Below are 23,305 nucleotides of genomic sequence, written 5' to 3'. Positions count from 1 at the left end.
GTCACCGGAGGGACTCTGGCTGTCGCCAGTGCTGCTGCAGGGCCCAGCGTTGCTACTCTGGTGGTAGCCTTTGCCAGCTGGAATCAGGAGTGGACCCAGGCCAGAGTGTGGATCCTTGGCCCCCAAGTCCCAGTGACTGAGGGCTCCCGGCTGCGGCAGAAAGGCAGTGGCACAGGTGGAAGGGGTCAGGTTGCCACACTTAGGAGGGAGATCAAGGACTCTGGCCTGAGGAAGATGATGCATCTCTGCCGGGGGAAGGGGAGAAAGAGGGTCAAGCCCAGGAGGAAGAGGCTGTTGGGAGCCATCAACATTTTGCACTGAAAGGGGACGAAATATTGGTGGATCTTTTTAGAGCACAGGGTGGCACTGCTATAATGCGGGGGAAGCAGTCACTGGGGGGTGGCCTCTCCAGGCCCAGCCTGCCCAGGGGGCGATGGACAGCTGATTGCAGGGGGGGTTGCCGGTGACCCCTTTCCCCTGTAGAGCAAGCCCCAGTGAGGCCAAGTAACAGAGACGGCGCCAGTTGGGCAATAAACATTAAATTTTATTTTATTTCACACAAAAATGTACAAAATAACAGGTGAGTGGATTTTAATTTTTATATTAAAAATCTAAAAGGTACCACTGAGCTATTTTCAATGGACTCAGTGCGAGAGGATTTAAAGATGATGCCTTCTTCTTCTTCTTTCTTCATCATCATCGTCACAGCCGAACCCTTAGAGCGATTCACGCACATTATTTACATCTGTCAGGAAGGGAGGCTTCCTGCCAGCCCTACCCTGGACCCTTCCCTGCACACTTGGGGGGCATGGTCCAGATAAAGTGACCCTACACTGTACCCCTGTGGGAACGATGGGGACGCTCCCCTGCTCCTGGGCTTCCATCTCCTAGCCCCCAGCCCAAGCTCAGGCAGGCTAAGAACTGGGCATGTCATGTCACCGCCGATGGGGCGGGGGAACGGAGACGCACGGAGTGGGTGACACACAGCCTGTCATATTTGGACACTGATCTTTTTTGGAGGGAGGTGGGGGGGGGAGGGGAATGTTGGGGAGGGCGGATTTGTGGGCTGCTTAGTTTGTTCTTGTAGTTCTGTCTTTTTATTTTTTAAAAAAACTTTTTCCCTTTCTTTACAAAATGAGGAATATGATCATGGTTATTTATAGCAACATGGCAACTTTTAAAATTTTCTGCTGACAGTTCTAAGTGAAGCCTCCAGGCCCCAGCGGGACAGATCCCGCCCCTATCCCACCGCTCTCGAGGCGCTCACTGCAGCAGGGCCCGGATCTGCTTGGATGTGGTGTCATCGTTGAGGTGCCGAGTGGTGTACCTGCAAACGGAGGAGGGGGATTTATGCCCCGGAAGAGTCCACCTGGTGCTTTTCAAGCCCTTAAGCCTCGTCACCCGACCTCCACCCCCAATAAGTGTGTGTCCTTGAAGCAGCACAATGAGCTAGTGGTCTGAGGACAGGACTGGGACTGTAATTCCTAGACTCTGACACTGGCTCTGCCACGAACTCACTGGTGGCCTTGGGCAAGGTGTTTATGGCCGAGTTGTGGGAGGTGCTGGGCATCTCATTCTGTCGGTGCTCAACGCCTCTGAAATCCAGCCCTTACTCTCTCTGTGCCACTAGTGTAGTGTCCCCATTGGGCAGAGACGGACAAGAACGATGCTACTGGGCAATGCCAGCCCTATTTCATGGATGAATGGGGGCACCCAGTGGTGCTGTGACTCGCCCCCAGCCATACAGAGAATCACAGCACTGCTGGTGCCCCCGTTCACGTTGTGGTGTTTACGCTGACACCACATTTTAATCCTGTCCCACCAGGGAACCTCTGAACAGTGAACGCTCAGGACAGAGAAGGGAACGGCAAGGCACAGATAGAAACCGGAAATTACCACGCAAGGTAGGACTGATGTCCCTTGTGGAGGAGCCATTTATCATGTGAAGTGGGATTTAGACTGAGAACCTGTGTGTGACGAGGGGTTGAATCCAAGAGATGGGAAATGTACTGTAGAATAGAGTTCAGCTGCAAGAGATGTGCTTCGACACACACCTGAACCCTGACCCTTTCCCCAGGCACCAGGCCAGCAGCCAGCTGCATCGAACACCAGATTCAAATACGTCGGAGACCAGCACTCCAAAGGATCTATGTAATGGGAGCAGATCATAGCTGAGATCAACCTAAACATCTATGGGAGAATGCCTCCATGGGTGTGCTACAGCTGACACTCGAAAGGAAGCCCGGTGGACCTGGAACCAAGGCGTTCTAGTCTCATGCATTTTTTATCAATGCCTCAGAGAGAGCAATGGGCGCGCACCAGAAATACAGTTTTTGCACTGGCTGACTCAGGGACTTGAAAGCATGATTACTATGTGTATTCCTGTAGTGCCTGGGGGCCTTAGCTGAGATTGTGTCAGGTGCTGCACATACGCATAGTAAGAGATGGTCTTTGCCATCACAACCCTGTTAGACTGTTCTCTGTTAGATCAAATACACTCTCTGTGTATACACACACACACACGATTTATCAAAGCTGACAAAGGGATTTCGAATATGCCTACTCAGCAAGTGAAGTTGTGATTGTAGCATGGGTTGCATGTTTGCACTAATTTTAACCTAGCTAGTGTGGGCAACAATAGCAGTGAAGACACAGCAGCGCAGATCCTGGCCAGCAACCTCAGGATGTATCCAGAGTCACTAGCAGGCTTTTCCTGGGGTCAGGAAGCCTTTGTCACCAGGTCTTCATGACCATGATTCCATGCACCAGCTACATTCGCTAGATATGCCAACCTGCACTACAATCACTGTGTAGATGTAACCAAAGACGTAGGACTCTCATTGACATTCCCCAGCTGGCCGTGAAAATCTCGTCTTTCTCTCTCTCTCTCTGACACAGTTGCTAAAATCCCTGTCAGCATGGTGGAATTTCCACCTTCTCAGCATTACTTCTCCAATTAGCGATGCTGTTTCTGCAACCTGGATGTGTTTCCACTGGGAACAGGCGCCAAATCTGACCACCTAGTCCCTGCCCTCGATTGTGATCTGAGCTGGCTCTGAGGGGAAAGAAGACTCTTGAGGCTTTTCAGCAGTGAAGGACAGGAAAGGCAGCTCATGTGACCACGGCTCCTGTTTCGCCCCCACTCCTCTTCTCAACGCGGAACATGCAAAGGCAGCCGTTATCCAGGAGGACAGAGCTGTACATACCTCAGTGCGTTCAGGAGCCCCTCTGTGCTGGTTGAAGGCTGATCTTTCAAGACTTTGATGCATCCTTTCATCTACCAGGATTAAAAAGAAAGAGCCAGGTGGGTCAGCGCTCAACTGAAAAGAGCACATGGCAGGTGGGAGCAGGGACCAGCAGCTCCCTTACCCACACCTCTCTTAGCCGTCCTTCCCCTCACACTTGCCAGCTGTGTCTTGGCTGCTCTGTCCTTCTCCTTTTTGGCTTTGTCTCCACCCAGCAGACAAAGGGGTGATTGTAGCGTAGGAAGGCACAAGCACCTTAGCCTCAGTCTAGCTAGCACGGTTAACAACAGCAGGGAAGACATGGTGGGCCAGCAACCTGAATGCGTACCCAGGATCCCCTGCTGGGCAGATTAAAGCACTGAAATCACACCTTCATTTGCTGTGTAGACATACCCTCTGTTTCTTAACATGTCCCACCCCTGCTGCTACTGGTTGCAACACTGCAGTGGTGGGACCTGCAGTGTAGACAAGGCCCTTAGTGTATTAACCACAATGTCCTCTAAGACCTCCTCTGAGAAGAGTTGAAACACCAGGGACTGACCATCTCTAGATTTCTCACTGGTGCTATCCCCTGTGGAGCTGCATCCAGTGGTGGGAAATATGTAGCCTTGAGACAGCCTTAGTTCCTTCCTTCATCCATCTATTTATCTCCATCGCTTCCTTCCTACCGTATTCATAAAATCCTGGATTGGGATTTGTCTCCGGCCCACACTGCGTTCTAGGCTGACTGCTGTGTCTGTCAGCTGGCTGCCAACTGCTCCAGTGGACCAGTGCAGTGCATGAAGTCCCCTGTCCTGGGGTGTGTCTCGTGCGCGTTACTGCAGATGGGAATCTAGCTGTGGTAGGACTCATGGTCTTTGGGCAGCCTGGAAAGCCAAAAGTGAGTCGCTGCCCAGGCTGGCCAGTAAGCGTTTGCTAAGCTTGGCTCTGCAGGATGTCACCCCTTGCATATTTCATGCTGACCAAGACCTCATTGCTCAGAGATAGGAGAGCAGGAGCGATTCTTGCTCAGCTACTTGTGATGGGCTCTTTCAGCCCAGAAGAACCAGTAGAACCTGGGTGGAGATTAAGTGTCTTCTTTCTCACTCTGCCCTGATGCAGGAGGTGGCTAGCAGGACAGCTCCTGCTAACCACCAAACCTATGCCTGTAGGCCCCATGGCACTCCCCATCTCAGACGGCTTCACTCCCTCATGATTTTTTTTTTCAGTGCCCCTTTCCTGGGCAGTGCGCCAGCTATTGAGACCAAGGTGTCACTCACATCGATTTTGGAGGTCTTTGCGAAAGCCCCAACGGGGTGAACGTGATCATAGAGGATGATGACTCCAACCATCACTCGCATGCAGAAGAGAAGGGTCTCAGTGTTAGTGAACCGGCTCCTGTATTCCCTGAAATCAAGAGAGGGGTCAAAGTGACAAGGAGAGGGAAGTCTGGCAGGGTCTGACTCAGGGTCCTTATTGCTGCTGACAAGTGAAGGGAGATGAGAGAGAGCATCCCATGGGGTGGAGGGGGTGTCACAGGTGGGAGAGCTTCTACCTGTACATGCCCCTGCTATATGGGTGCCTATAAAAGTTGGCCTTGGGGACCTGCAAGGATCTCTCATCGCTCAGGCACTGCATGGATTCATTCCTGACAGGGTGATCGCTTAGTACCGGCCTTCCCAGTGCACAGTGCTTGAATTCCACCCCTTGGCTTCCTGTTGGCCTGTGATTTTAGAAGCCATCTGCCAGCCCGGGTTCCATGCGTAGGCACATGGGCCAGGATGAAATACTCACGGGGTCTCCAGCATCACCCTGCAAACACAGGCCATGGTGCTTAGACAGTCAGTTGTGTCCTCAATGGGGAGGGTCTTGTTCTGAAAGGAGAGAACAAGAGAGAGAATAGATTTGCCTCCTGATCCCGTGTGCCCCTCACTGGAGAGGAGGCGTCAGTTAGGAACTGAATTACTTCATCGTATCTCTATTTCCCTAATCCCTGTACAGTTGGTCTTACTCTATAAACTCCCCTGCCTGTGCTGCTAGTGGACAGTTCTCCATGCCTGTGGCTTAGACACGCCTGTTTCTTATGACGCAGGACGTCCATGACCAGGGATGTTGGAGATGTGCTGAATTCGTGGAGCAATCCTTCCAAAGCTCACAACGTATTTTCTCTCATGGAGACTCTTTGGGCCAAATATACTGCTGGGCACACCTTGATTGACTTCAATGGAGTCTCATGGGTTTACCCAACAGGTACATCTAGGTTATTGTCTATATTTCTCTCCTCTGGCCCTCCCCTTCTCCCAGTTTTTGGTTTCTCTTTCTGTCTTTGGGGCTCACTTACCTCTGAAACAAACTTGGTTGTGGCATTGCTTAGAGTTTTAAGCATAGGTGTGGCCTCTGCGTAGAAGAGAGACATCCTGTTGGCCATTTCATTGTTAACATCAGTCTCGGCATCCAACTGCAGGACATGAGATGCGAAAGACGTCTTGATCATGTTAATCCCAACAGGATTGGGCAAATGCTGAAAATGTCTGAGCCCAGCCTAATCTGCCCTGTTGGAATGTGCTGAACAGAGCCAGACTATAACCTCACCAGGTCACACCTCCCAGTTCAGGTCTGGGTTTGCTGAACTTGGGGGCTCAACCCAGACCGGCTTCAGGTTTGCTCACCTCAAGCCTTGCTGGTGCTGCAGGGGGCAAGGGGACCTAACTCAGCCATCCTCCAGTTCATTCTGCACATCACTTTTATGAGAGGCCCACCCACTGCCCGTGTCCTCCACTGCTTGGTCCTTGAGATGTTTAGTTCTGCCAACCATCTGGTAGAGCATCTAGTGACAACCACTGCCTCTGCAAGAATCTCTCATCTTACTTTTCTAGCAGTTTATGCAGAGTTCACCCCCCAAGCTTTTTACCCAGTGTTAACCTGGGCTAGCAAGGCTAAGAAGACTTCCATATCCATGATCATTCTGTGCTAGGCTTCATCCCCACACTGCTCTGACAGTGGAACTCAAACCCTTTGGGAGGGTGACCAACCTCTTACCTGTAAATTATTAATGCGATTTCGGCTGAGGGTTCTTCTGTAGTAGCTAAAATCATTCTGGATGGCAGGGTTGGTCATCTGCAGCAAACATGGACAGAGAAGACTGGAGGTCTGATCAGCTGCTTTTGGTAACGTTCCCATAGGGCAAAATGGGTCCTAGATCTGGATCTGTTAAACTGGGGGGCAGCTTTCCAAGAGATGGTTGAAAAGAGGAGTGGATAAAACTCTCAAAATCTAGCGTAAGGGATGATACCCCAGCAGCGACTGGTGGGAATGGTCCAGAGGGCCTCATGTAGGCTAGCTCCACTGCCCATTTGTCTAACGAACGGTTCATTTAGTTGACGTTTGCATGTCAAGTAAACCAGAGATAATTCACCAAGTCACAACTCAGCATTACAAAGAGGAACATGCCAGGGAATATTGACTCCCTGCACAGCATGGCTTGCATTAGGCTGTTAATGCATCATGCAGCATTGACTCTCTACCAACTGAGCGACCCTGGGAAAGCCGAGTTTCTAAGCTACTGTCTCTAGTCGGACATGCAAAGCTTCCCTACCTTGAACTCATCGAAGGTGAGGGTGAAGTGTAGGATTTCTGCAAACTGCTTTGCTAGGGCTTGTTCTCTCTCCAGGTGCTGAGTCGGGGCATAGGGTGGGCTGGTCAGAGCTTCCAGCAAGCTGCGCAGAGCATTCTCTGGGAGCGGGAGGAGAGAAAAATGATGCATTGCAGGGTGTCATGTCACCGTGCGAACACAAAGTGATTACCAGCACTCCAGGCTTAACCCCTCCACCCCCCTCCCCAGTATGGAGCAGTTCAGACTTAGCTTGCAGCAGACTTAACTGCAGGTTCTGGGATATAACCTCTCCATCTCCCGCACTCAGGGACTTTTCTCTCTCTCCTGACCCAGGGGACACCAATGGTGTTCCCCTCCCTGCAAGCTGTCAGAAGCAAATCTCTTTATTCTTGTTTAACAGCGGGGTTATTTCCTGGGTGAATCCTCTTGATCTCGTTCCAAAGGTGAGCAGCCCCCAGATGGCTCAGTGAAGGAAGGGAGCCAGCCTATTTCAGCCACCCAGTCACCTGAGGTCACTGGAACAGAGCTGATAATCTGAGCTGTTGTGTCCTTTTCAGCCCCTTTTAGCCAATCCATTTTTCATATATCGGTGAATCTAGCCTCTCTGTCTCCCCACCCCTGTGAGCAAGACTTTAAGGTCAGAAAGGACCATTATGATCATCTAGTCTGACCTCCTACACAACGCAGGCCACAGACTCTCACCCACCCACTCCTGTAACAACTCTCTGACCTATGTCTGAGCTACTGAAGTCCTCAAATCGTGGTTTAAAGACTTCAAGGTGCAGAGAATTCTCCAGCAAGTAACCTGTGCCCCACGCCGCAGAGGAAGGCAAAAACCTCCCAGGGCCTCTGCCAATCTGCCCTGGAGGAAAATTCCTTCCCAACCCCAAATATGGCAATTGGCTAAACCCTGAGCGTGTGGGCAAGACTCATCAGCCAGACACCCAGGAAAGAATTCTCTGTAGTAACTCAGATCCCACCCCATCTAACATCCCATTACAGCCCATTGGGCATATTTACCGCTAATAGTCGAAGATCAATTAATTGTCAAAATTAGGCTATCCCATCGTACCATCCCCTCTATAAACTTCTCAAGCTTAGTCTTGAAGCCAGAGATGTCTTTTGCCTCCCACTGCTCCCCTTGGAAGGCTGTTACAGAACTTCACTCCTCTGATGGTTAGAAACCTTCATCTAATTTCAAGTCTAAACGGAGGCACAGAGTGGCACAGTGACTTGCCTTAGACACGCAAGACAGTGGCAGCATCAGGGTTTGAACCCAGGGTGGAGCCCCACTCCTGAGCCTTAACTATGAGACCATCCTCCCTTCTGAAGCCCAAGGCCAAATGCCGCAGGCCTTGCTGAGGCAATGCGCTGCTTGTTCTGAATAAAGGACAGGCGTGTGTGGCCCAGTGATAGAGTTTGGAGTGATGGGCAGGGAGGTGGATGTGGGCCAGAGCAGCAGTTTTGTGCCAACACCTGCACGCTTGGGGGCAGGGCTGGCTCCAGGGTTTTTGCCGCCCCAAGCAGCAAAAAAAAAAGTCGCGATCGTGATCTGCAGTTCTACCGCCGCCACTTCAGTCTTCGGCAGCAATTTGGCGGCTGGTCCTTCGCTCCGAGAGGGAGTGAGAGACCTGCCGCCGAATTGCTGCCGAAGATCCGGACATGCTGCCCCTCACTATTGGCCGCCCCAAGCAGCTGCTTGCTGGGCTGGTGCCTGGAGCCGGCCCTGCGCGGGAGACGGGAATGGAAATGGCGTTATTAGTGAAGTTTGGGCTCACCCAGTCGAAGAGAGAACTCATAGAAGCGTTTCAGCTTTGCCACTAGAGGGCACACGGCATTCCAGGCCTTCTCCTGTAGCTGGAGGTCATTGGGATTTTGGATTGCCTGCAAGGAACCAAGATGGCAAGCTCATCATTAGTGCCTGAATCCCTGCCCGTGTCCCCAGGCTGATGGCTGGAGGAGCTGCAGAGCTGTACCTCTCTAATCTCCAGGCCAGCCCCCGTGTAGGACTGCAGTTCAGCCAGGATTGTCTGTGCCTCCTCTAGCACTGCGTTGACCTGGTTCCACACAGCTGTCTCGGCTTCTGTGGGCTGAGCATCTGCATCGGATCACCCCCCCCCAAAAAGCAACATTTCAGTGTGTGTGTCGGACAGCGAGAGCACGAGATCTTTGGCGGTTGGTCCCTGAGCAGTGTTAGACCTGGGGAAACGCACTGGCTTGTCTGGGGCGCAAGGGCAGACAGAGCAATTTCTCTGCCTAAGTCTGTGGAGAAAGTGCTGACGAGAGACGTGCTAAAGGGAATTAGAAAACCTCCCACCAGTAGGGCCAGGCCACCGGCTAGCGCTAGGCCTCATCTGTCCTCTAGTCAGATCTGAACCTTCTGGAGACCTGGCTCTCCTCGCCCCACTGATCTAGTCACACACGCAGGCTCCCAACGGAAAAGAAGCGTGTGCAAAGGAAACACAAAGGAAACCAAAGGGAAGAAACGTCTCCTGCTGAGAGAACAACCCAATTGGAATGAGTTGCCTTGGAATATGACTCCCCTCCATGGGCTTGGTTCTGATCCCATAGCAAATCAGGAGTCAGTGGTTCTACAGCAGCATCATACTGGCGTGAGGAGGGAATGGGGCCCTTTCTTTCCTGACAGGGCCAGACTCTGGACTCAACTCTCAATCTTACTGCTCCTGAATGGGACCGTCAGATCCCTTCCTGCCCCACTTCCCCCACAGAGTTCTCTGGCCTGATTGCATTCTGTCCTTTCTTGCCATCGCCTTGACGGTACAGGAGAACAGCTCCCTGCTAGCTAACGTCTCTCCGGAATAATGAGTGGGCCTAAGAGGCAGGTAAATGTTAAGAATTCAAGCTTCTGGCTGGACCTGCCTGGTTGAGCTTCTGTAGGTGGCTTTGGATTACAATCAACAGGAGAAGGATATCCTTACAGAGATGGGACTAGCACTAGGGATGGAGAGCTAAGCCCCCCTCCAGCTCTGAAATGCCCCAACCAGCACCCTGAATGACCTGACAGCCCTTTTTGCCGCCCCTTTGGAAACCAGCCTGTTAAATCCCCCAACATCTGGCAAGACCAGCTTCCTGAGAAGGAAATCACCTATGGGAGATCAAACGGGGTGGTGAGTGGGGAGGAAATCACTACAATTTCTGGAATGGGTACAATGCCATGGGAGATTAACTGAGACGACAACTTAAAATGACATGAATGTTGGGGAGGCGGAAAATAAAATAAAATAAAAATCCCATCTCACGTTCAAAGTCAAGGAAAAAATTAGGGCCTTGTTCAAGGTCGTTATAAGTCAACACTTTAAGAAGGTTCCCCATGTGACACCTGCAAGAGAAGAAACAAGAGGAAAAAAATATGATGGGTAGTGAGGTGGCGTTCATGGAAGGAAGCAGTGGGAGAAGTAGCCTGAAGGCCAACATCTGGGAAGCAGGAAGAGTCCCTCAGGCATCAGAGCATCAAGGTTTTTGGCCAGCTGTGTAACTCCTGAATCTTTGTGGCCACATGTAAAAGGTGCCAGTTGTTGGTTCTTCGTAAGCAAGAGCCTAAGGGAGGAAAAGGCGATTATGCCCAATAGGTTTGCAGCATGCAGCAATTCTAACATTAATGAGCGGTGCTGCTCAATTAGAAGGAGCTGAGGTTCATTAGAGACTCTCCTATGATCTTGATGGCGACTGCAGCCAGATGTGGCTTGCAGGAGGGCGGCCCGGCAGCTGCTCCCAGCCCCGTGAGCTGCAGCCTCTTCCTGCCCCCAGATGGAGATGAGCGTGGGCTGATGAGGGTGGTGACCAACAGTAACAAGTAAAGTGAGGGAGAGCCGCTGTTCTCCAGGAAGGGTGGGGAGGGGGGATGGTCCCGGGGCTTCCTGGATTCCCGCTGCTTGGGGTGGGTGTGTCTCATTTCATCTCCAAAGCCACCACCTGCCCCTGGAGTCTCAGGGAGGTGATTACACAGCAGTGTGGAACATCCAGCTACCTCACAATTACAGCTGGCTCCGGTGACCCGGAGACAACATGGGACAAGACTTTAACGGCCTGGCCCACGCCCAGATTGAAGCTTCGGATGTATCCAGTGCTGGTTACAGAACAGGGGTCTGGGCCAGGCTCTGCCACAAATTGGCAGCATGTTTGGAAGGGAGTCTCCTGACTTTCTTGCTGTCAAGAAGTACCCGGGGCCCTGCTGGGGGAATTGCTCTTGTGACAACCAGACAGGGTCATTGAATGGGGTCTTAGAGCTGAGCCATCCCTCCTGGCCCCATCTCCAGCCTCCCACCGCAAGGGCCTCCCCAGCACTGCAGAGCCAGAGGACTATTTTGGGCTCCCCCCAGGCCTCTTTGAGCCTGACCGTGTGGCGAACAGAGCGCTCGCCTCTCAGCCCCTGCCGGGTGAGCTGTGCTGCTCTGGCACTATTTTTACACCCCTCGGGTTTTCCTGAGCGCTGACTTTGAGCTGCTTGTCTGGGTGGATGAGGAGGGGCAACCACAGGGGTTCTTGGCTCGCTGGGGTTAGTCAAAGGCAGGTGGGTTATTTTAGGAGTGAGCCCCAGTTTCAGTCCTCCCTTCGCCCTCCCCATATTCCTGATCCCCCCTGCTGTCTTCTCCCCCTTTCCTGCCTCCCTCAGGCCCTTGCCTTCTCACTGGCTGCCTGCTTCATCTCTCTGGCAACCTGCTCTCTCCCCTTTGGGTCTCTGCTTCCCCATTCCCCCGAGCACAGCTCATGCCTTGTTCCCTTCCCTGCCCCCTTGGGAGCACTGGGGCAGCTTACGGAGCTAGCCCAAGCCTGGGTGGGTTTTGACCACGGGGGCCCCTCACCCCATGGCTAGCAATGGGGTGGCTTTCCCAGCATGGCCAAGCCTCTGTTTTGGTTCTCGCTGAGCTGCTCCCTGACCTGACCCATCCTCAAGTGCCAGAGGCTGGGGGCCAGAGGGAGTTTGGCTCCCTGAAGCCGTTGGATGTTGCCTGCGGTACAATGAGGCAGCACAAATCCTTCCTTCTCCCTTCCTCGGCAGCATGTGACCAGCTGTTACAGGCAGACGGGTTATTGGGGGCTTATCGGCCTGCTAGGAAGTGTACTAGGGTCCCAGTCCTACAGGCTTGTGAAGAGAGAAAGGGATTCCGGGGTCATGGGGCAGACCAGGCAGCCGCCTCGGGAGAGCGTGTTTGGGCTGAGATCCTAAAGGTAAGGGCAATGGCCTCTCTCCCTCCCAAATATCCTCGAGGATGTTACTTCTCCATTGCTGCCATCAATGGATCACCCAGGGAGCTGGGAAGCTTCACTCCATAGCAAATCTGTCTCAGCACCCGGATCCCAGAGCCACGGGTGCTGGATAAATACCGAGAGCCAATGGGCTGGGGCTGCTCTGCTCCGGCAGTGGCTGGGGAGCAGTGGGTGCTCCAGCATACAGGAAATTCCCCCCATGAAGGATAAAACCAGGAGAGCCCCTGAGTTCCAGGGTGAGCCCGGAGCTGCTCGTTCAATGGGGGCGGGATGAGATTTCCCTCCCTGGGCCCGGCTGGCGATGGAGATGGGATGTGACAGGCGCCAGGGAAATCACATGGTGATTTCACGTGTGAGAGAGTCTATTTAATGCCCCCTCCCCACCCCCCTGCTCAGTGGCCACCCAGGGCCGGCCTCAGGGAAAATGGTGCCTTGGGCGAACTTGCATTTTGGCGCTGCTGGTCCTCGCTGCCTCCCTAGGCTCAAAATCCATCCCCCATCACCCCTGGTCCCCACCACCTCCCCAGGCTCCCAACCCATCCTCCCATCCCCCCTTCCCATCCCGCCCCCACAGCCTCCCTGGGCTCCCCACCCATCGCTCATGGCCTCCACCGTCTCCCCAACCCATCCCCCCATCACCCCTGGGCCCACACCCTCCCTATCTATTCCTCCCATCCCCTCTGGCCCCCACAGCCTCCCTGGACTCCCTACCCATCGCTCATGGCCCCCGCCACATCCCCAGGCTCCCAACCCATCCCCCCATCCCCCCTGGCTCCCTATCCACCCATCTGTCCTGGCCCCTGCCACCTCCACAGACTCCCAACTCATCCGCCCTGGCTCCCTCTGCCTCCCCCAGGCTTCCCAACCATCCCTCTGGCTCCTGTTGCCTCTCCTGGCCCCCCATCCATTGCCCCTAGCGCTGCTGGCTCCCTGGGCTCCCCACCCATCACCCTAGGCCCTGCAACCTCCCCTCCACCCCATTTCCCCAAGATCCCTTCTGCAGTCTCACACCCCAGGCCTGTGCCCACTCCTTGTCTCTTGACCCTGGTCCCCCCCACATTGCCCACCCATAAGGCCGGCCCTGTGTCCACCTGTCCAGCCTAACCTATGGGAGCTGCCAGTGCCAGCCCATCCTGAGCTAGGGACCTGTTCCTAACTGTGGCTGCCTCACACAGAGAGGTCTCTAGGGCCGGCCGTCAAGCCCATTGCAGTGTGTGAATGTCTTGTCATCTTTAGAGAGCAGCGGCTCTTCCTCCTGGCAGGCACAGAAATCCCCCGGCCCTGAGCGCGGAACTTACTTTCAAAATCCAGGAAAAAATGAGGACAGTTTTCTAAATCTTTGCCCAATACCTTTATCAGGTTGCCCATGGCCAGCAGACCTGAGCGAGAGAAACAGAACAGAATGGAACAGCACAAGCACCGAGAGCTACCGCATGCCACGGCCCGGAGCACGGCGCTTCTCCTCCCGCCTGGCCTGGAGCCATCCTCCCTCCTGCACCTCTCAGCCTGCACACACCCGGCAGAGAGGCCCTGGCCAAAGGCTCCCTCGCAATCATATCCTCTTACCACTCTCCAGCCTGGGCCAACTTACCTGCTTGCGCCAGATACAGCTGGTATCGGCTCTGCAAAAAAGGGGAGTCTCCCTCTGCCTCCCCACCTGGCTATGGATTTCGGGGTGCAAGAGCAGGTGAGCGGCGGTGAAACCTGGGCATGCTCCAGTCCGCAGCACAGCTGTCTGCTCTGCCTGCGTCCCTCTCCCTCTGGGTTTCTGCGTGAGGACGCGGAAGCGCAACTGCTCTCCCCACCACTTCTGTTTTTTCTATTTTTGAGGCTGGAGGGGAAGCGGAGAGCTTGTTCCGTGCCTTGAATTTCCTGTGTGAACCTCTCGCATCTTCCCCTCCACCCGAGCTGTGCTGCCTCTCAGGACTTCCTCCTGGCCCAGCAGAACGGCAGAGGCCCCGTGGCTTCCCTGGCACATGCTGATGCTCTTTCCTGGCACCCCTTCAGCTGCTCTGAGAACCTGTTCCCCTGACTGGCAGGTGGCAGGTGGCAGGAGCTCTTCTAGGGCCCACCTAGCATCTGTCTGCCACTGCAGGCATTGGGATGGGAAAACACCTGTCCCCATAATACCACAACCTTTACACTTCCTTAAATGGAGCTGCAGGCAAACCAGTCCCTGTGAAGCTGCATGGGATGGTTCCACAAACGAATGGGAACAGGGCTCCCTGATGCGCCCCTTGGGTTTACATACTACTATGTGAGAGCTCTGCGCTAAGGCCAGGCACTCTTCAGCTGTCCAGCGCCAGGCAGTTCACAATCATCATGAAGTCTCATTATCCCCATTAAGCAGTGGGGGAACCTGAGCGGTGAAGTGACTTGCCCAGCATTACACAGTGAGTCAGTGGCAAAGCAGGAATGGAAGCCGCATTTCCTGACTCCCCGTCTGGTGCCCCTACCCACTGGGCAGTCTTGCTCCTTGTCTGTCCCACCGTGAGACTCCACCACCTTCATGAATGACCATGATGCTTCCGCGCAGTGTGACCTGCCATTAAGAAGTAGCAGAGTTCGGTGGTGGGGTCCCTGTTGTCAGTCCAGCACTGGTTTGCTTTGCAGACCAGAAATGCAGCATAAGAATCCTTGGGCTGGAGTGGAACCCTGTGACTTGAACCTCCATCTGCTGCTTTCCTAATGTGCTGTCCAGTTGCTGCAGCCCCTGACAGGGACCCCTCATCCCCTCTCAATTGCAATTTTAAGATACACTAGCCCTCTCACAGCCAGTGGTCTCTCAATCGTCTCCTCCAGGCTATTGCTAACACTGATTGGCCCCAGGGGATGGCTAGGGCAGGGCCAGTGTCAACTCCAAGGATCAAGGAGCCCAACTCCAGGATACCAGGGCCCTAGTATCTAGGGCTTACTTGGTAACAGACATTGAGCAGAGGCCTAGGACAGCCTGGGTTACTATATTCTGTGCCTGTAAAAAGGACTCCATCGAGGAGGCACCAGGACCCCAGCTGGCAGAGCTCCTCTGCCATTAACTATCTGGCTGATGCTGGCAGGAATCAGGGCTGGAAGCCGTGCTCCTGTGTAACTTCCTTCAGTGACTCCTGCTATAGGTAGGGTTGCTCTCTGCTTCCCCTTTTCATCCATTGAGTACAGTGCCTCCTGTTGAAACTGAAGTGGTTTTGTGCTAGTCCCATGCCCATCCAGTGCCTGCTAGGGGAATTAGACTTAAACTGGTGCTCTTACATCCTGCTGAGAGAGACTGGGCCCAGGCTATCTGTGACCTCCCACTAGTAAACCTCACAACCTCCTCTCTAAGGTCATAGCCTCCTCCATTGCGGGCCTCCCAGTTGGGTTTGCTCTGAACAGCAAGTGATGATTGTCTTTACCTTGATTTCTGATGCTTCAGTGACCTGTATGGCAGGAACCGCGGCTGTGTAATGCTCATAAATCACTTCATCGGCTGGCAGAAATCTGCAGTGACAAGGAGAGGGACAGAACATCACTGGAGGCGTCCAAATTTTGACCATCTTCATGAGCTAAGCAGTTCTCTATAAACCTGCTGATAGTGGGGGCCGAGTGTCCTTGTTGGAAGCCAGGGAGTGACTGCCTGAGCCCAGGCCTTGCCCATTCATCCAGGGAGAGCTACCAAGGAGGTCTCAGGACAACTGTCTGGAGTGGGTCACATGGAGGAAGCTATTAGGGTAATGGCAGTTAAAATTCTGCCTCTCTGCAGGCCACGTTATGGGGGTTTGTCCGGGCAGTGGCCTCACTGGACACTTCATTCATTTGTACTCTGGCTCCTCCAGTTCAGATCACCTTCTTGGATGTGTCTCCAAACACGATGTTCCTGTTTGAGGACCATGTTCCTGTGAATCAAAGAGGTGTCCCCGTGGCTAAGAGGTTAGCTCCTCTGAGTTGGGGCAAGTGTTTGCTCAGGAATTAAACCCAGGATCTGTAGCTGACCACAGCTCATCAGCCATGAGTCTGTCTCTTGCACAGGCTGGCTTAGATATGAGATTCATCCTCATTGCATTGGGACCAACCCCATCACACCCTCCATTAACTCCTACCCTGGACCCTCCTAGTCCTCAAGGCAGCGTGGCCAATCTTTGTGACGGGGAGGGAATTCTGAGTGTGAGATCAAGTTGCAGTACAAACTCTGCATCTCTGCCTGGTTTCCATCTTGGTGCTGAGCTCTCCACATCACTATGGCAACAGCTAAAATCTCTCCTTAAGACATCCTCCCTCCGCCCTATATCGAGCGCGTTAGGGGCCTGTTGCTCCTCTGCCTGTCGAGAGCAACAAGGGGTATGTGCCCAAGCAATTGGCACTTTAAGATGACAACAGGGAGTTTCTAATCATGCTGTGATGTGTCTACAATCCAAACTTTCCCTTGCTCACCCAGAGTTGCATGGGATTTGAACTCATTTCACGACGCAGTTTCCTATCATCAGCCATTTCGATTGCAAGATGCACATGAAAAGGCATCAGTTACTGCTAGCCCAGGGAACAGTTAAGCTATAGTAATAGGTTACTATCACTGCCGCTCTGCAGAGATGAGTTATGGCTTCTGTACTGGGGATGAACTGCCTTCTGCAGATGTCTAAAAACTGTATGTCAGTGAGAACGGCAGAGAGGCCCCCTTCAACATCTTGTAAAGTTGCAGGCTGAAGGTCTGCAGTGTCGTTGCATCCATCACTAAATATACAATGGGACAAAGGGTATTTTTGCCTCTGAGTCAGACCCTTATCTAAAGGCTAGAACGGAGTAGTGATCAGGAGGGGTCTTTCCTCCTTGCATTTGGAGTTAAATTGCTTCCAAAGGATCTGTCTAATGTCTCTAAAGTATTGTTAACAGGCCATCGGCAGTTCAGCACGGTATCTAGGCAATTAATAAATTATCACTAAGAATGGCTACATAGACAAACAGAAGTGGTCGGAAATGGAGCATTGTCAGTAATGGACTATGCATGCTCTTTTTGACACTCCTAGATATGTTACCATTCCGGTCTACCAAATAAATACCAGGCATCCCATAAATATCACTGCAATACTACCATGCACCAGCAAAGCAGCCCGAAGCTTGGGCCAGTCAGGTAGGAGAGGAGCAAAACTTTCTTTGGTTTTGGTTCACATGGGCTCAGAGTACAGTCTTGTTGTTTAGGTTTGAATCTGCCCAAAAATTCAATGAGAAATGCAGTCAGGGCCACCCTTTCAGATAGAAAATGTGCGTCAGGGCTGAGTTTTGAACCAAGGGCTGGTGGCATGATGGTTGCTTAAAAAAACAACCTCCTCTTCTGAATATGACCTCAATACAGGGCTGTCTTCCTGAGTCTGCAGACACAGTGAGTCATTAGTTTGAAGAGGTGTGAACTGGCTCCATTAATCTCTTACCAATTTACGATTGATCATTTGGCCGAAACCTTTAGCCATGCTGGGATTGTGGATGGGATTTGGGGTTGTGGGCAGGACATTTTTCTACTCTGATTCTTCTCACATGATTCCCTCCTGAAACCATAACTCAGCCCAGGATCATACGAACCATAGCAAACTGAACAGAATTTTAGGTTTGAAACCTAACTATGAAAATATTGCAGAGCTCGACTCACCGAGTAAAGGATTTAAAATACCCTTTTACCTCTGTTTTCTCTTGTGTGTTTATTTTCAGCACCATTTCAAGTTGTCAGGGAAGATTCCACACAATATGAACGTAAGAATGGCCAGACTGGGTTAGACCAATGGTCCATCTAGCCCAGTGTCCTGTCTTTGACTGTGGCCAATGCCAGGTGCTTCAGAGGCAATGAACAGAACAGGGAATCATCAAGTGATCCATCCCGTCGCCCATTCCCAGCTTCTGGCAAACAGAGGGTAGGATACTTCAGAGCATGGTTTTGCATCCCTGCCCATCCTGGCTAATAGCCATTGATGGACCGATCCTCCATGAACTTATCTAGTTCTTTTTTGAACCCTGTTATAGTCTTGGCCATCACAATGTCTTCTGGCAAGGAGTTCCACAGGTAAGGGGATGGATTTCACTATGTTTGCCCCTTAAAAACAAGAATGCGCCCTGCTCTTTTCCTATAGGAAACTTCCCAGTCCTGGGAAGCCACTTTGCCACAGAGCCACCGATTCTTCATTCTTGCACAGCTCAGAGGAGAGCAAAGACTTGGAGATTCTTTAGAAATTCTGGGTGTCACAGAGGAAAAAGTACAAACAGATGGAGAAAGAAGAGCTAAACTAGAGATCCCTGCCATCCTACCATCCAGAGCAAACAGCTGGGTAGTGAAGCTTATACACTGCTGATTTTCACCAACACTCTGTCTAATTTGAGGTGGAAATACTCTCTGCACGATGTCAGTGAGATGCTAAGGCATAAAGAAACAGCTGTCATAAACCCATCAGTTCTCTCCAGAGATCCGGTCTGCCAGTACCCGCAAACCATCGGGTAGTGTGGCACTGAGCAAACATGCTCTGAGTCCTTCTCAGTTTAAGGAATTGTGTGTCACCATATGCATAGTGAGCTCAAAAGCCATGACCATCGACTTCAGCAGCATTCTTTCAAAATGGAACCATACTCCCCCTTCTGGGCATGCAGGGAAAAAAGTCCTCTCCCATAATCAAGAAGCGAAAGACAGACAGCAGAAGGATTGTTTGACTTGTGGTGAAGGCGCTGGCCTCAGTTCCCAGCCCTGCCACAGCCTCCCTTTACCTCTCAGTGTCTTCATTCCTCAGCTGTAAAATGAAGGTCGTAGTATTTCCTTTCTCCCACCCTTTGTCTCCCTGGATTGTAAATTTTTGGGGCAGGGCCTATCTCATGTTATGTGTTTGTGCAGCACCTACCACGACATGACCTCAAGCTCATATGCAGCCTCTACTCGCTACTACAATGCAACTCACATTAATAATTCCTACTCTTTTCATTTTGGAAAAGTCCAAGACCCTTAAATTCACTGACTCCATTGTGAAGCATGTGGCTTTCATGGCATTAACGGCAGCTGGAAGCCATGCCCATCTTTCTTCCTGCTTTTACTTTCTTTTTCCTCCCTCTCTGTTCTGTGCTAGTTGTCCTTTTGCTAAGTTTTAACATTTCGTAGTTAATATTAGGAGAGAAGATACAGCATGTGTGGGAGTAGCTGCAGCTTCTTTCCTCAGGGAAAGGGCTGGGGCTATCAGCCATCAGAATGCGATAACTCAGTCTAGCTTTCTTACAAATTGTTTTCTTTCTTACAAAATCCATTTTAAAAAACAGTTGTGTGTTTGCACATCACCTGGCACAACAGCTACTGCCATACAAATGTGCAATACTAATCAGTGCAATTTTTTTACTTAGAGCTGGTAAAAACAATGCCATTTATTTTTTGTGGGAATCATTTTTTTTTATTTATGTGTTTTTTTTAATTCTACATAATTTATTTTTTTTACAAAACCCCCAAATTGTGAATGGAAAAATGTTTGCTCTTGAAAACTGTTTTTTGTTTTGTTTTTTTAAAGTCAGTTTTTGGGAGAATTGTTCAATTTCTGAAACCAAACTGTTTTACTGAAAACCATTTTTTTTTTTTACTGAAAACTGAACATTTTTTATTTTTTTTAAAAGAAGAAAGCATTCAGTTTCTGATTTTTGTTTGAAAAACTGGAAAACGTTGACCAAAATGAAATTTTCTGCAAAAAATGGTTGAGTTGAAAAGCTATTTTTTGTCCCACAAAATGTTTCAACAAAAATTGTCAACCTGCTGTAGTTCTAATATGTTTCCAGATCAGAATCGATGTGGAATATCGTAACTCCTGTCGACATCAGTGGGACTTGTGCATTGTTAACATCTCTCAGGACCACACCTTGCCGGTGCAAATCTCAAAATGCAGGCATCAGATAAACGCCCAGTAATGTTAGGTAATCAGTACACCGTGATTCAGACCAGTCGCTGTCTTCATCTTCCATTGCATTTGATCCCATTGTTCCCAGCCTTCGCTCCTCTTTTACAAAGGTCACTGGCTCCCCTGAGGTACTCCGAGAGTTCAGCCCTACTCTGAAATGACTCTGTGGGAGCAGCACTGTGGAGTCTGGGTTGGTCTCAGCAATTCTTTAGTAGCTTTCTTCAGCTTGCAGGTTCAAAAGACATTTCTTTTTTTAGCTGCCAGCCCTATCAACTCCCCCTGGGATCTGAAAGCCAAGCTGGATTCTCTCAGTCTTGTGTATCATCATCAGTAATAACCATTCTGCCACTGGGCCAAGCTTAATAATTCTCCTGATGCTGCATGAGCCAGAATCGCATCTAGCTCAGTCTCCTCTAGCTGCACCAGCTCTGCAAGCCGAACGGGAATAAAAAGCACTAGAAGCATAGTTTTCTCACTAGGGTCACCAGATCTGCCCATGATGACACACAGCTGAGAAAGAAGGTACATTTGTACACAGTCAGCTTTTCTGTGACTGCCTGTCGTTATAACGGCACATTAAATACCAAAATAAAGGCAAGCGCAGCACAGTCCAGAGCCACTGAGCACAGAGTTTGGGTGTTAGGCCCAGATTCTCAAAGATACGGAGATGCCTAGCTCTCAATGATTTCAATGAGAGTTAAGTGCCTTTACAGATCTGGGCCCTGCCTCTTGCAATACTGCCTGCTCTCATTTTCTAATTTGTCTGACGTTATCCATACGGGCAGTCCGGCTCTCCCTGCTGTGGGTGAGGCCAGCATTGCAGTCTGTGCCTCTGTGCTCTGCGCCTTGAAGGTTCACCTTATTTGCCTGTATTTTTTTTTTTCACCAGCAGTCGGTGGCTTTTGGAAGCCAGCCAGCCTTTCATGGAAGGAATCTGTTCTTTTTTACTATCATCTCCTTCAGCTCTTCCAGCTGACATCTGAGCAGAAGCCTCCCGGGAAAGGAAGGAGCCCTGTGTTTGTGTAATAATATTGAGCCTTTACATAGCATTCACAGCACCTCCCAGAAACGTTCTAGCTAATCCTCACAACACCTCTGTGTGAGACTGGTGGCTGATCTCCATTTTACAGGCAGCCACACTGCGCTTGGAAGGCAAAGTGACTTGCCCAGGTCCGTCCAGTGAATAAGTTGCGGAGCTAGGATTAGCACTTGGGACCACCAGCTTCCCACCCATGGGCTTAGTCCCCTCAGACCACACTGCTTTCCCGCAAGCATTGGGTATGCGTCTACTCAAACGTCCTTCCAGGCAGGACATTCACCTTTCGGCCTGGCTAGTGCATTGGAAAGCTTGATGAGATGAAGCCAACAGAGATGAATTTTGCCTGTTGTTCTACTGGGTTTTGTCTGCGATTTTCCTCTCCTCACAAGAAACTCCCTGTGACAAAGTGGGGATTTTCCCTTGTTATGTGGTATGTAAGCCTATGTGAGTCTTACTGTTTTGCATGACTACTGTGTGTGCCTCAGTTTCCCTGTATATTGCACCAGTGTCTAGGTGGTGAGAATAAGGGTGTGTGACTTTTGCAGGGCTGCTCCGGCACGGATGCTGTGATGTGACCAGGTGACTCTTGGCCGGGGAAGCAAGACAAAGGCCGGAGGAGGAGCAACGGGCAGGACAGGGGCCAGGCAGTATGAAGTGAGTCAGTCTCGGCTGGCTGGGGGTGCAGGGGAAGGGCCAGAGCCCTGGCTCTGGGCTCCCCTCCTCCAAAGATGGACTTGGCTGAAAGTCACTGATTTCTGTGCTAATAAGTTCTGTTCACGCTGTGTTCCTATCGACTAATAAACCTTCTGTTTTACTGGCTGGCTGAGTCACGTCTGACAGCGGAGTTGGGGTGCAGGGCCCTCTGGCTTCCCCAGGAGCCCCGCCTGGGCAGACTCGCTGTGGGAAGCGCACAATGTGGAAAGGGATGCTGAATGCTCCAAGTTCAGACCCAGGAAGGTCGAAGCTTTGTGATCTTCTTGCCCTGGCAACAGGCTGCTCCGAGAGAGGCGGCTTCCCCAGGGTACTGGCTGGCTTTGCATGCAGTAGTTCCAGAGCATCACTCCGGTGACTCCGTGACACTCTCCTGGCTCTGGTACATCAGTCTTGAAACAAACTACAGCTATTTCCACCACCAGCTCCCTGGATACCCCAGCAATTAATATCTGATTGCTCGTTTCCTGTGTTCTAGATCCCAGGACAGCCGGAATTCCCCAGCGGGCTGCCATAGGCTATGAGTCTTTAACAAAACGCCCTCTCCGGCATGCTCTAATTTGCCGCTTACACAGGTGCAAAATACCCTCCTGCCACCCGAAAATCAACCAGTGGAGGGTGAGTTTTATTTTTATGGGGTTTTTAATTTCTTTACAAAAGAACAATAATAAAAAAAATCATTCCTCACTACATTGGGCCCAATTTGTCACTTGTGTAACTCCACTGATATTGATACAGCAATGCCGGGGGCGAATTTGGCCAAGCATCTATCTTAAGGTTCGGCTACAGTGCCCGGGCCTTTCTGCGGCGTGTTGGGTACCTGCACTACACCCACGCCCCCAAGCACAGGTATAGATAGCAATGTAGATGGTGAGGCTTTGCATAGGTGAGTAGAGTTAGGACACACCTGAGCCCTGTGAGTATGTACCCTATACAGCCCTCTGCACACCCAAGCAGTGTTTCCCCGCTCTCCACTGCCATTTTAAACAGTGTAGTGTCCCACTGCCACTCTGCTGCCAGGGAAGGACTCCGGCAGCAGGGAAAGGCTCCAGTAGCTCCCCACTGCTGGGCTTTCCTCACTGCCTTGCCCCACCAGAGCCTTTCATTGACTGCGTCTAGCTACACACCACAGCGTGAAAGCCACCTGCTTTTCCCTGCGGGGTGTAGTGGGGTGCAGTGGAGATGTAGCCTTAGGTTCTTATATGGACCCTGATACCATATTATCCGAGCTTTTCTCAGCACCCCTGTGAGGTAGGGAAGTACCAGGAGCCCATGGGACAGATGGGGAACTAAGGCTCCAAGAGGCTAAGTGACTAGCCAAGGTCACACCAGGTGTTTGTGGCAGAGCAGAGACCTGAGCCCAGGTCCTAAGCTAGTGCCTGAACTGTCCTTCCCCCTCTGTCTATCGTTTATTAGAAAACTGACTGCAACTGGATTGGGTGAGATTGTTTATTTCCAATGACATGGAACTAAATTCCCAAACAGGTCTCCAAGTCATTGGTTTTCCCTGATTTATGCCTGTTTGCATAGGTGAATTTTTCATCTGCAGCAGGTCGCACAAATTGTCAGACCCAGAGGAGAAAATCTCTTGTCATCCAGAGATTTACAGCGGACG

General features: G+C 51.4%; 1 protein-coding gene across 6 annotated transcripts in view; it reads right to left on the bottom strand.

The window, feature by feature from the left end:
* Positions 1 to 523: 523 nt before the first annotated feature.
* The window catches only part of LOC116830233 (CYFIP-related Rac1 interactor A-like), a 39,521-nt gene continuing 16,739 nt past the window's right edge, over positions 524 to 23,305 (bottom strand). The window contains exons 2-13 of one of the 6 annotated variants that reach the window (XM_032789583.2): positions 15,456 to 15,540; positions 13,658 to 13,897; positions 10,098 to 10,177; positions 8,814 to 8,935; positions 8,616 to 8,721; positions 6,820 to 6,956; positions 6,264 to 6,341; positions 5,566 to 5,682; positions 5,019 to 5,098; positions 4,505 to 4,631; positions 3,207 to 3,277; positions 524 to 1,327 (exon numbers count right to left, since the gene is read on the bottom strand). In XM_032789583.2, the coding sequence (XP_032645474.1) occupies positions 1,264 to 1,327; positions 3,207 to 3,277; positions 4,505 to 4,631; positions 5,019 to 5,098; positions 5,566 to 5,682; positions 6,264 to 6,341; positions 6,820 to 6,956; positions 8,616 to 8,721; positions 8,814 to 8,935; positions 10,098 to 10,177; positions 13,658 to 13,897; positions 15,456 to 15,514 (1,281 nt within the window). In that variant the 5' untranslated portion in view covers positions 15,515 to 15,540 and the 3' untranslated portion in view covers positions 524 to 1,263. The other 5 variants (XM_032789585.2, XM_032789589.2, XM_032789588.2 and 2 more) reach the window with 5 other exon arrangements.

Source organism: Chelonoidis abingdonii, chromosome 25, assembly GCF_003597395.2.
Source record: "Chelonoidis abingdonii isolate Lonesome George chromosome 25, CheloAbing_2.0, whole genome shotgun sequence".
NCBI classification, from domain to species: domain Eukaryota; kingdom Metazoa; phylum Chordata; order Testudines; family Testudinidae; genus Chelonoidis; species Chelonoidis abingdonii.
This window is presented reverse-complemented; position numbering and strand designations above follow the sequence as displayed.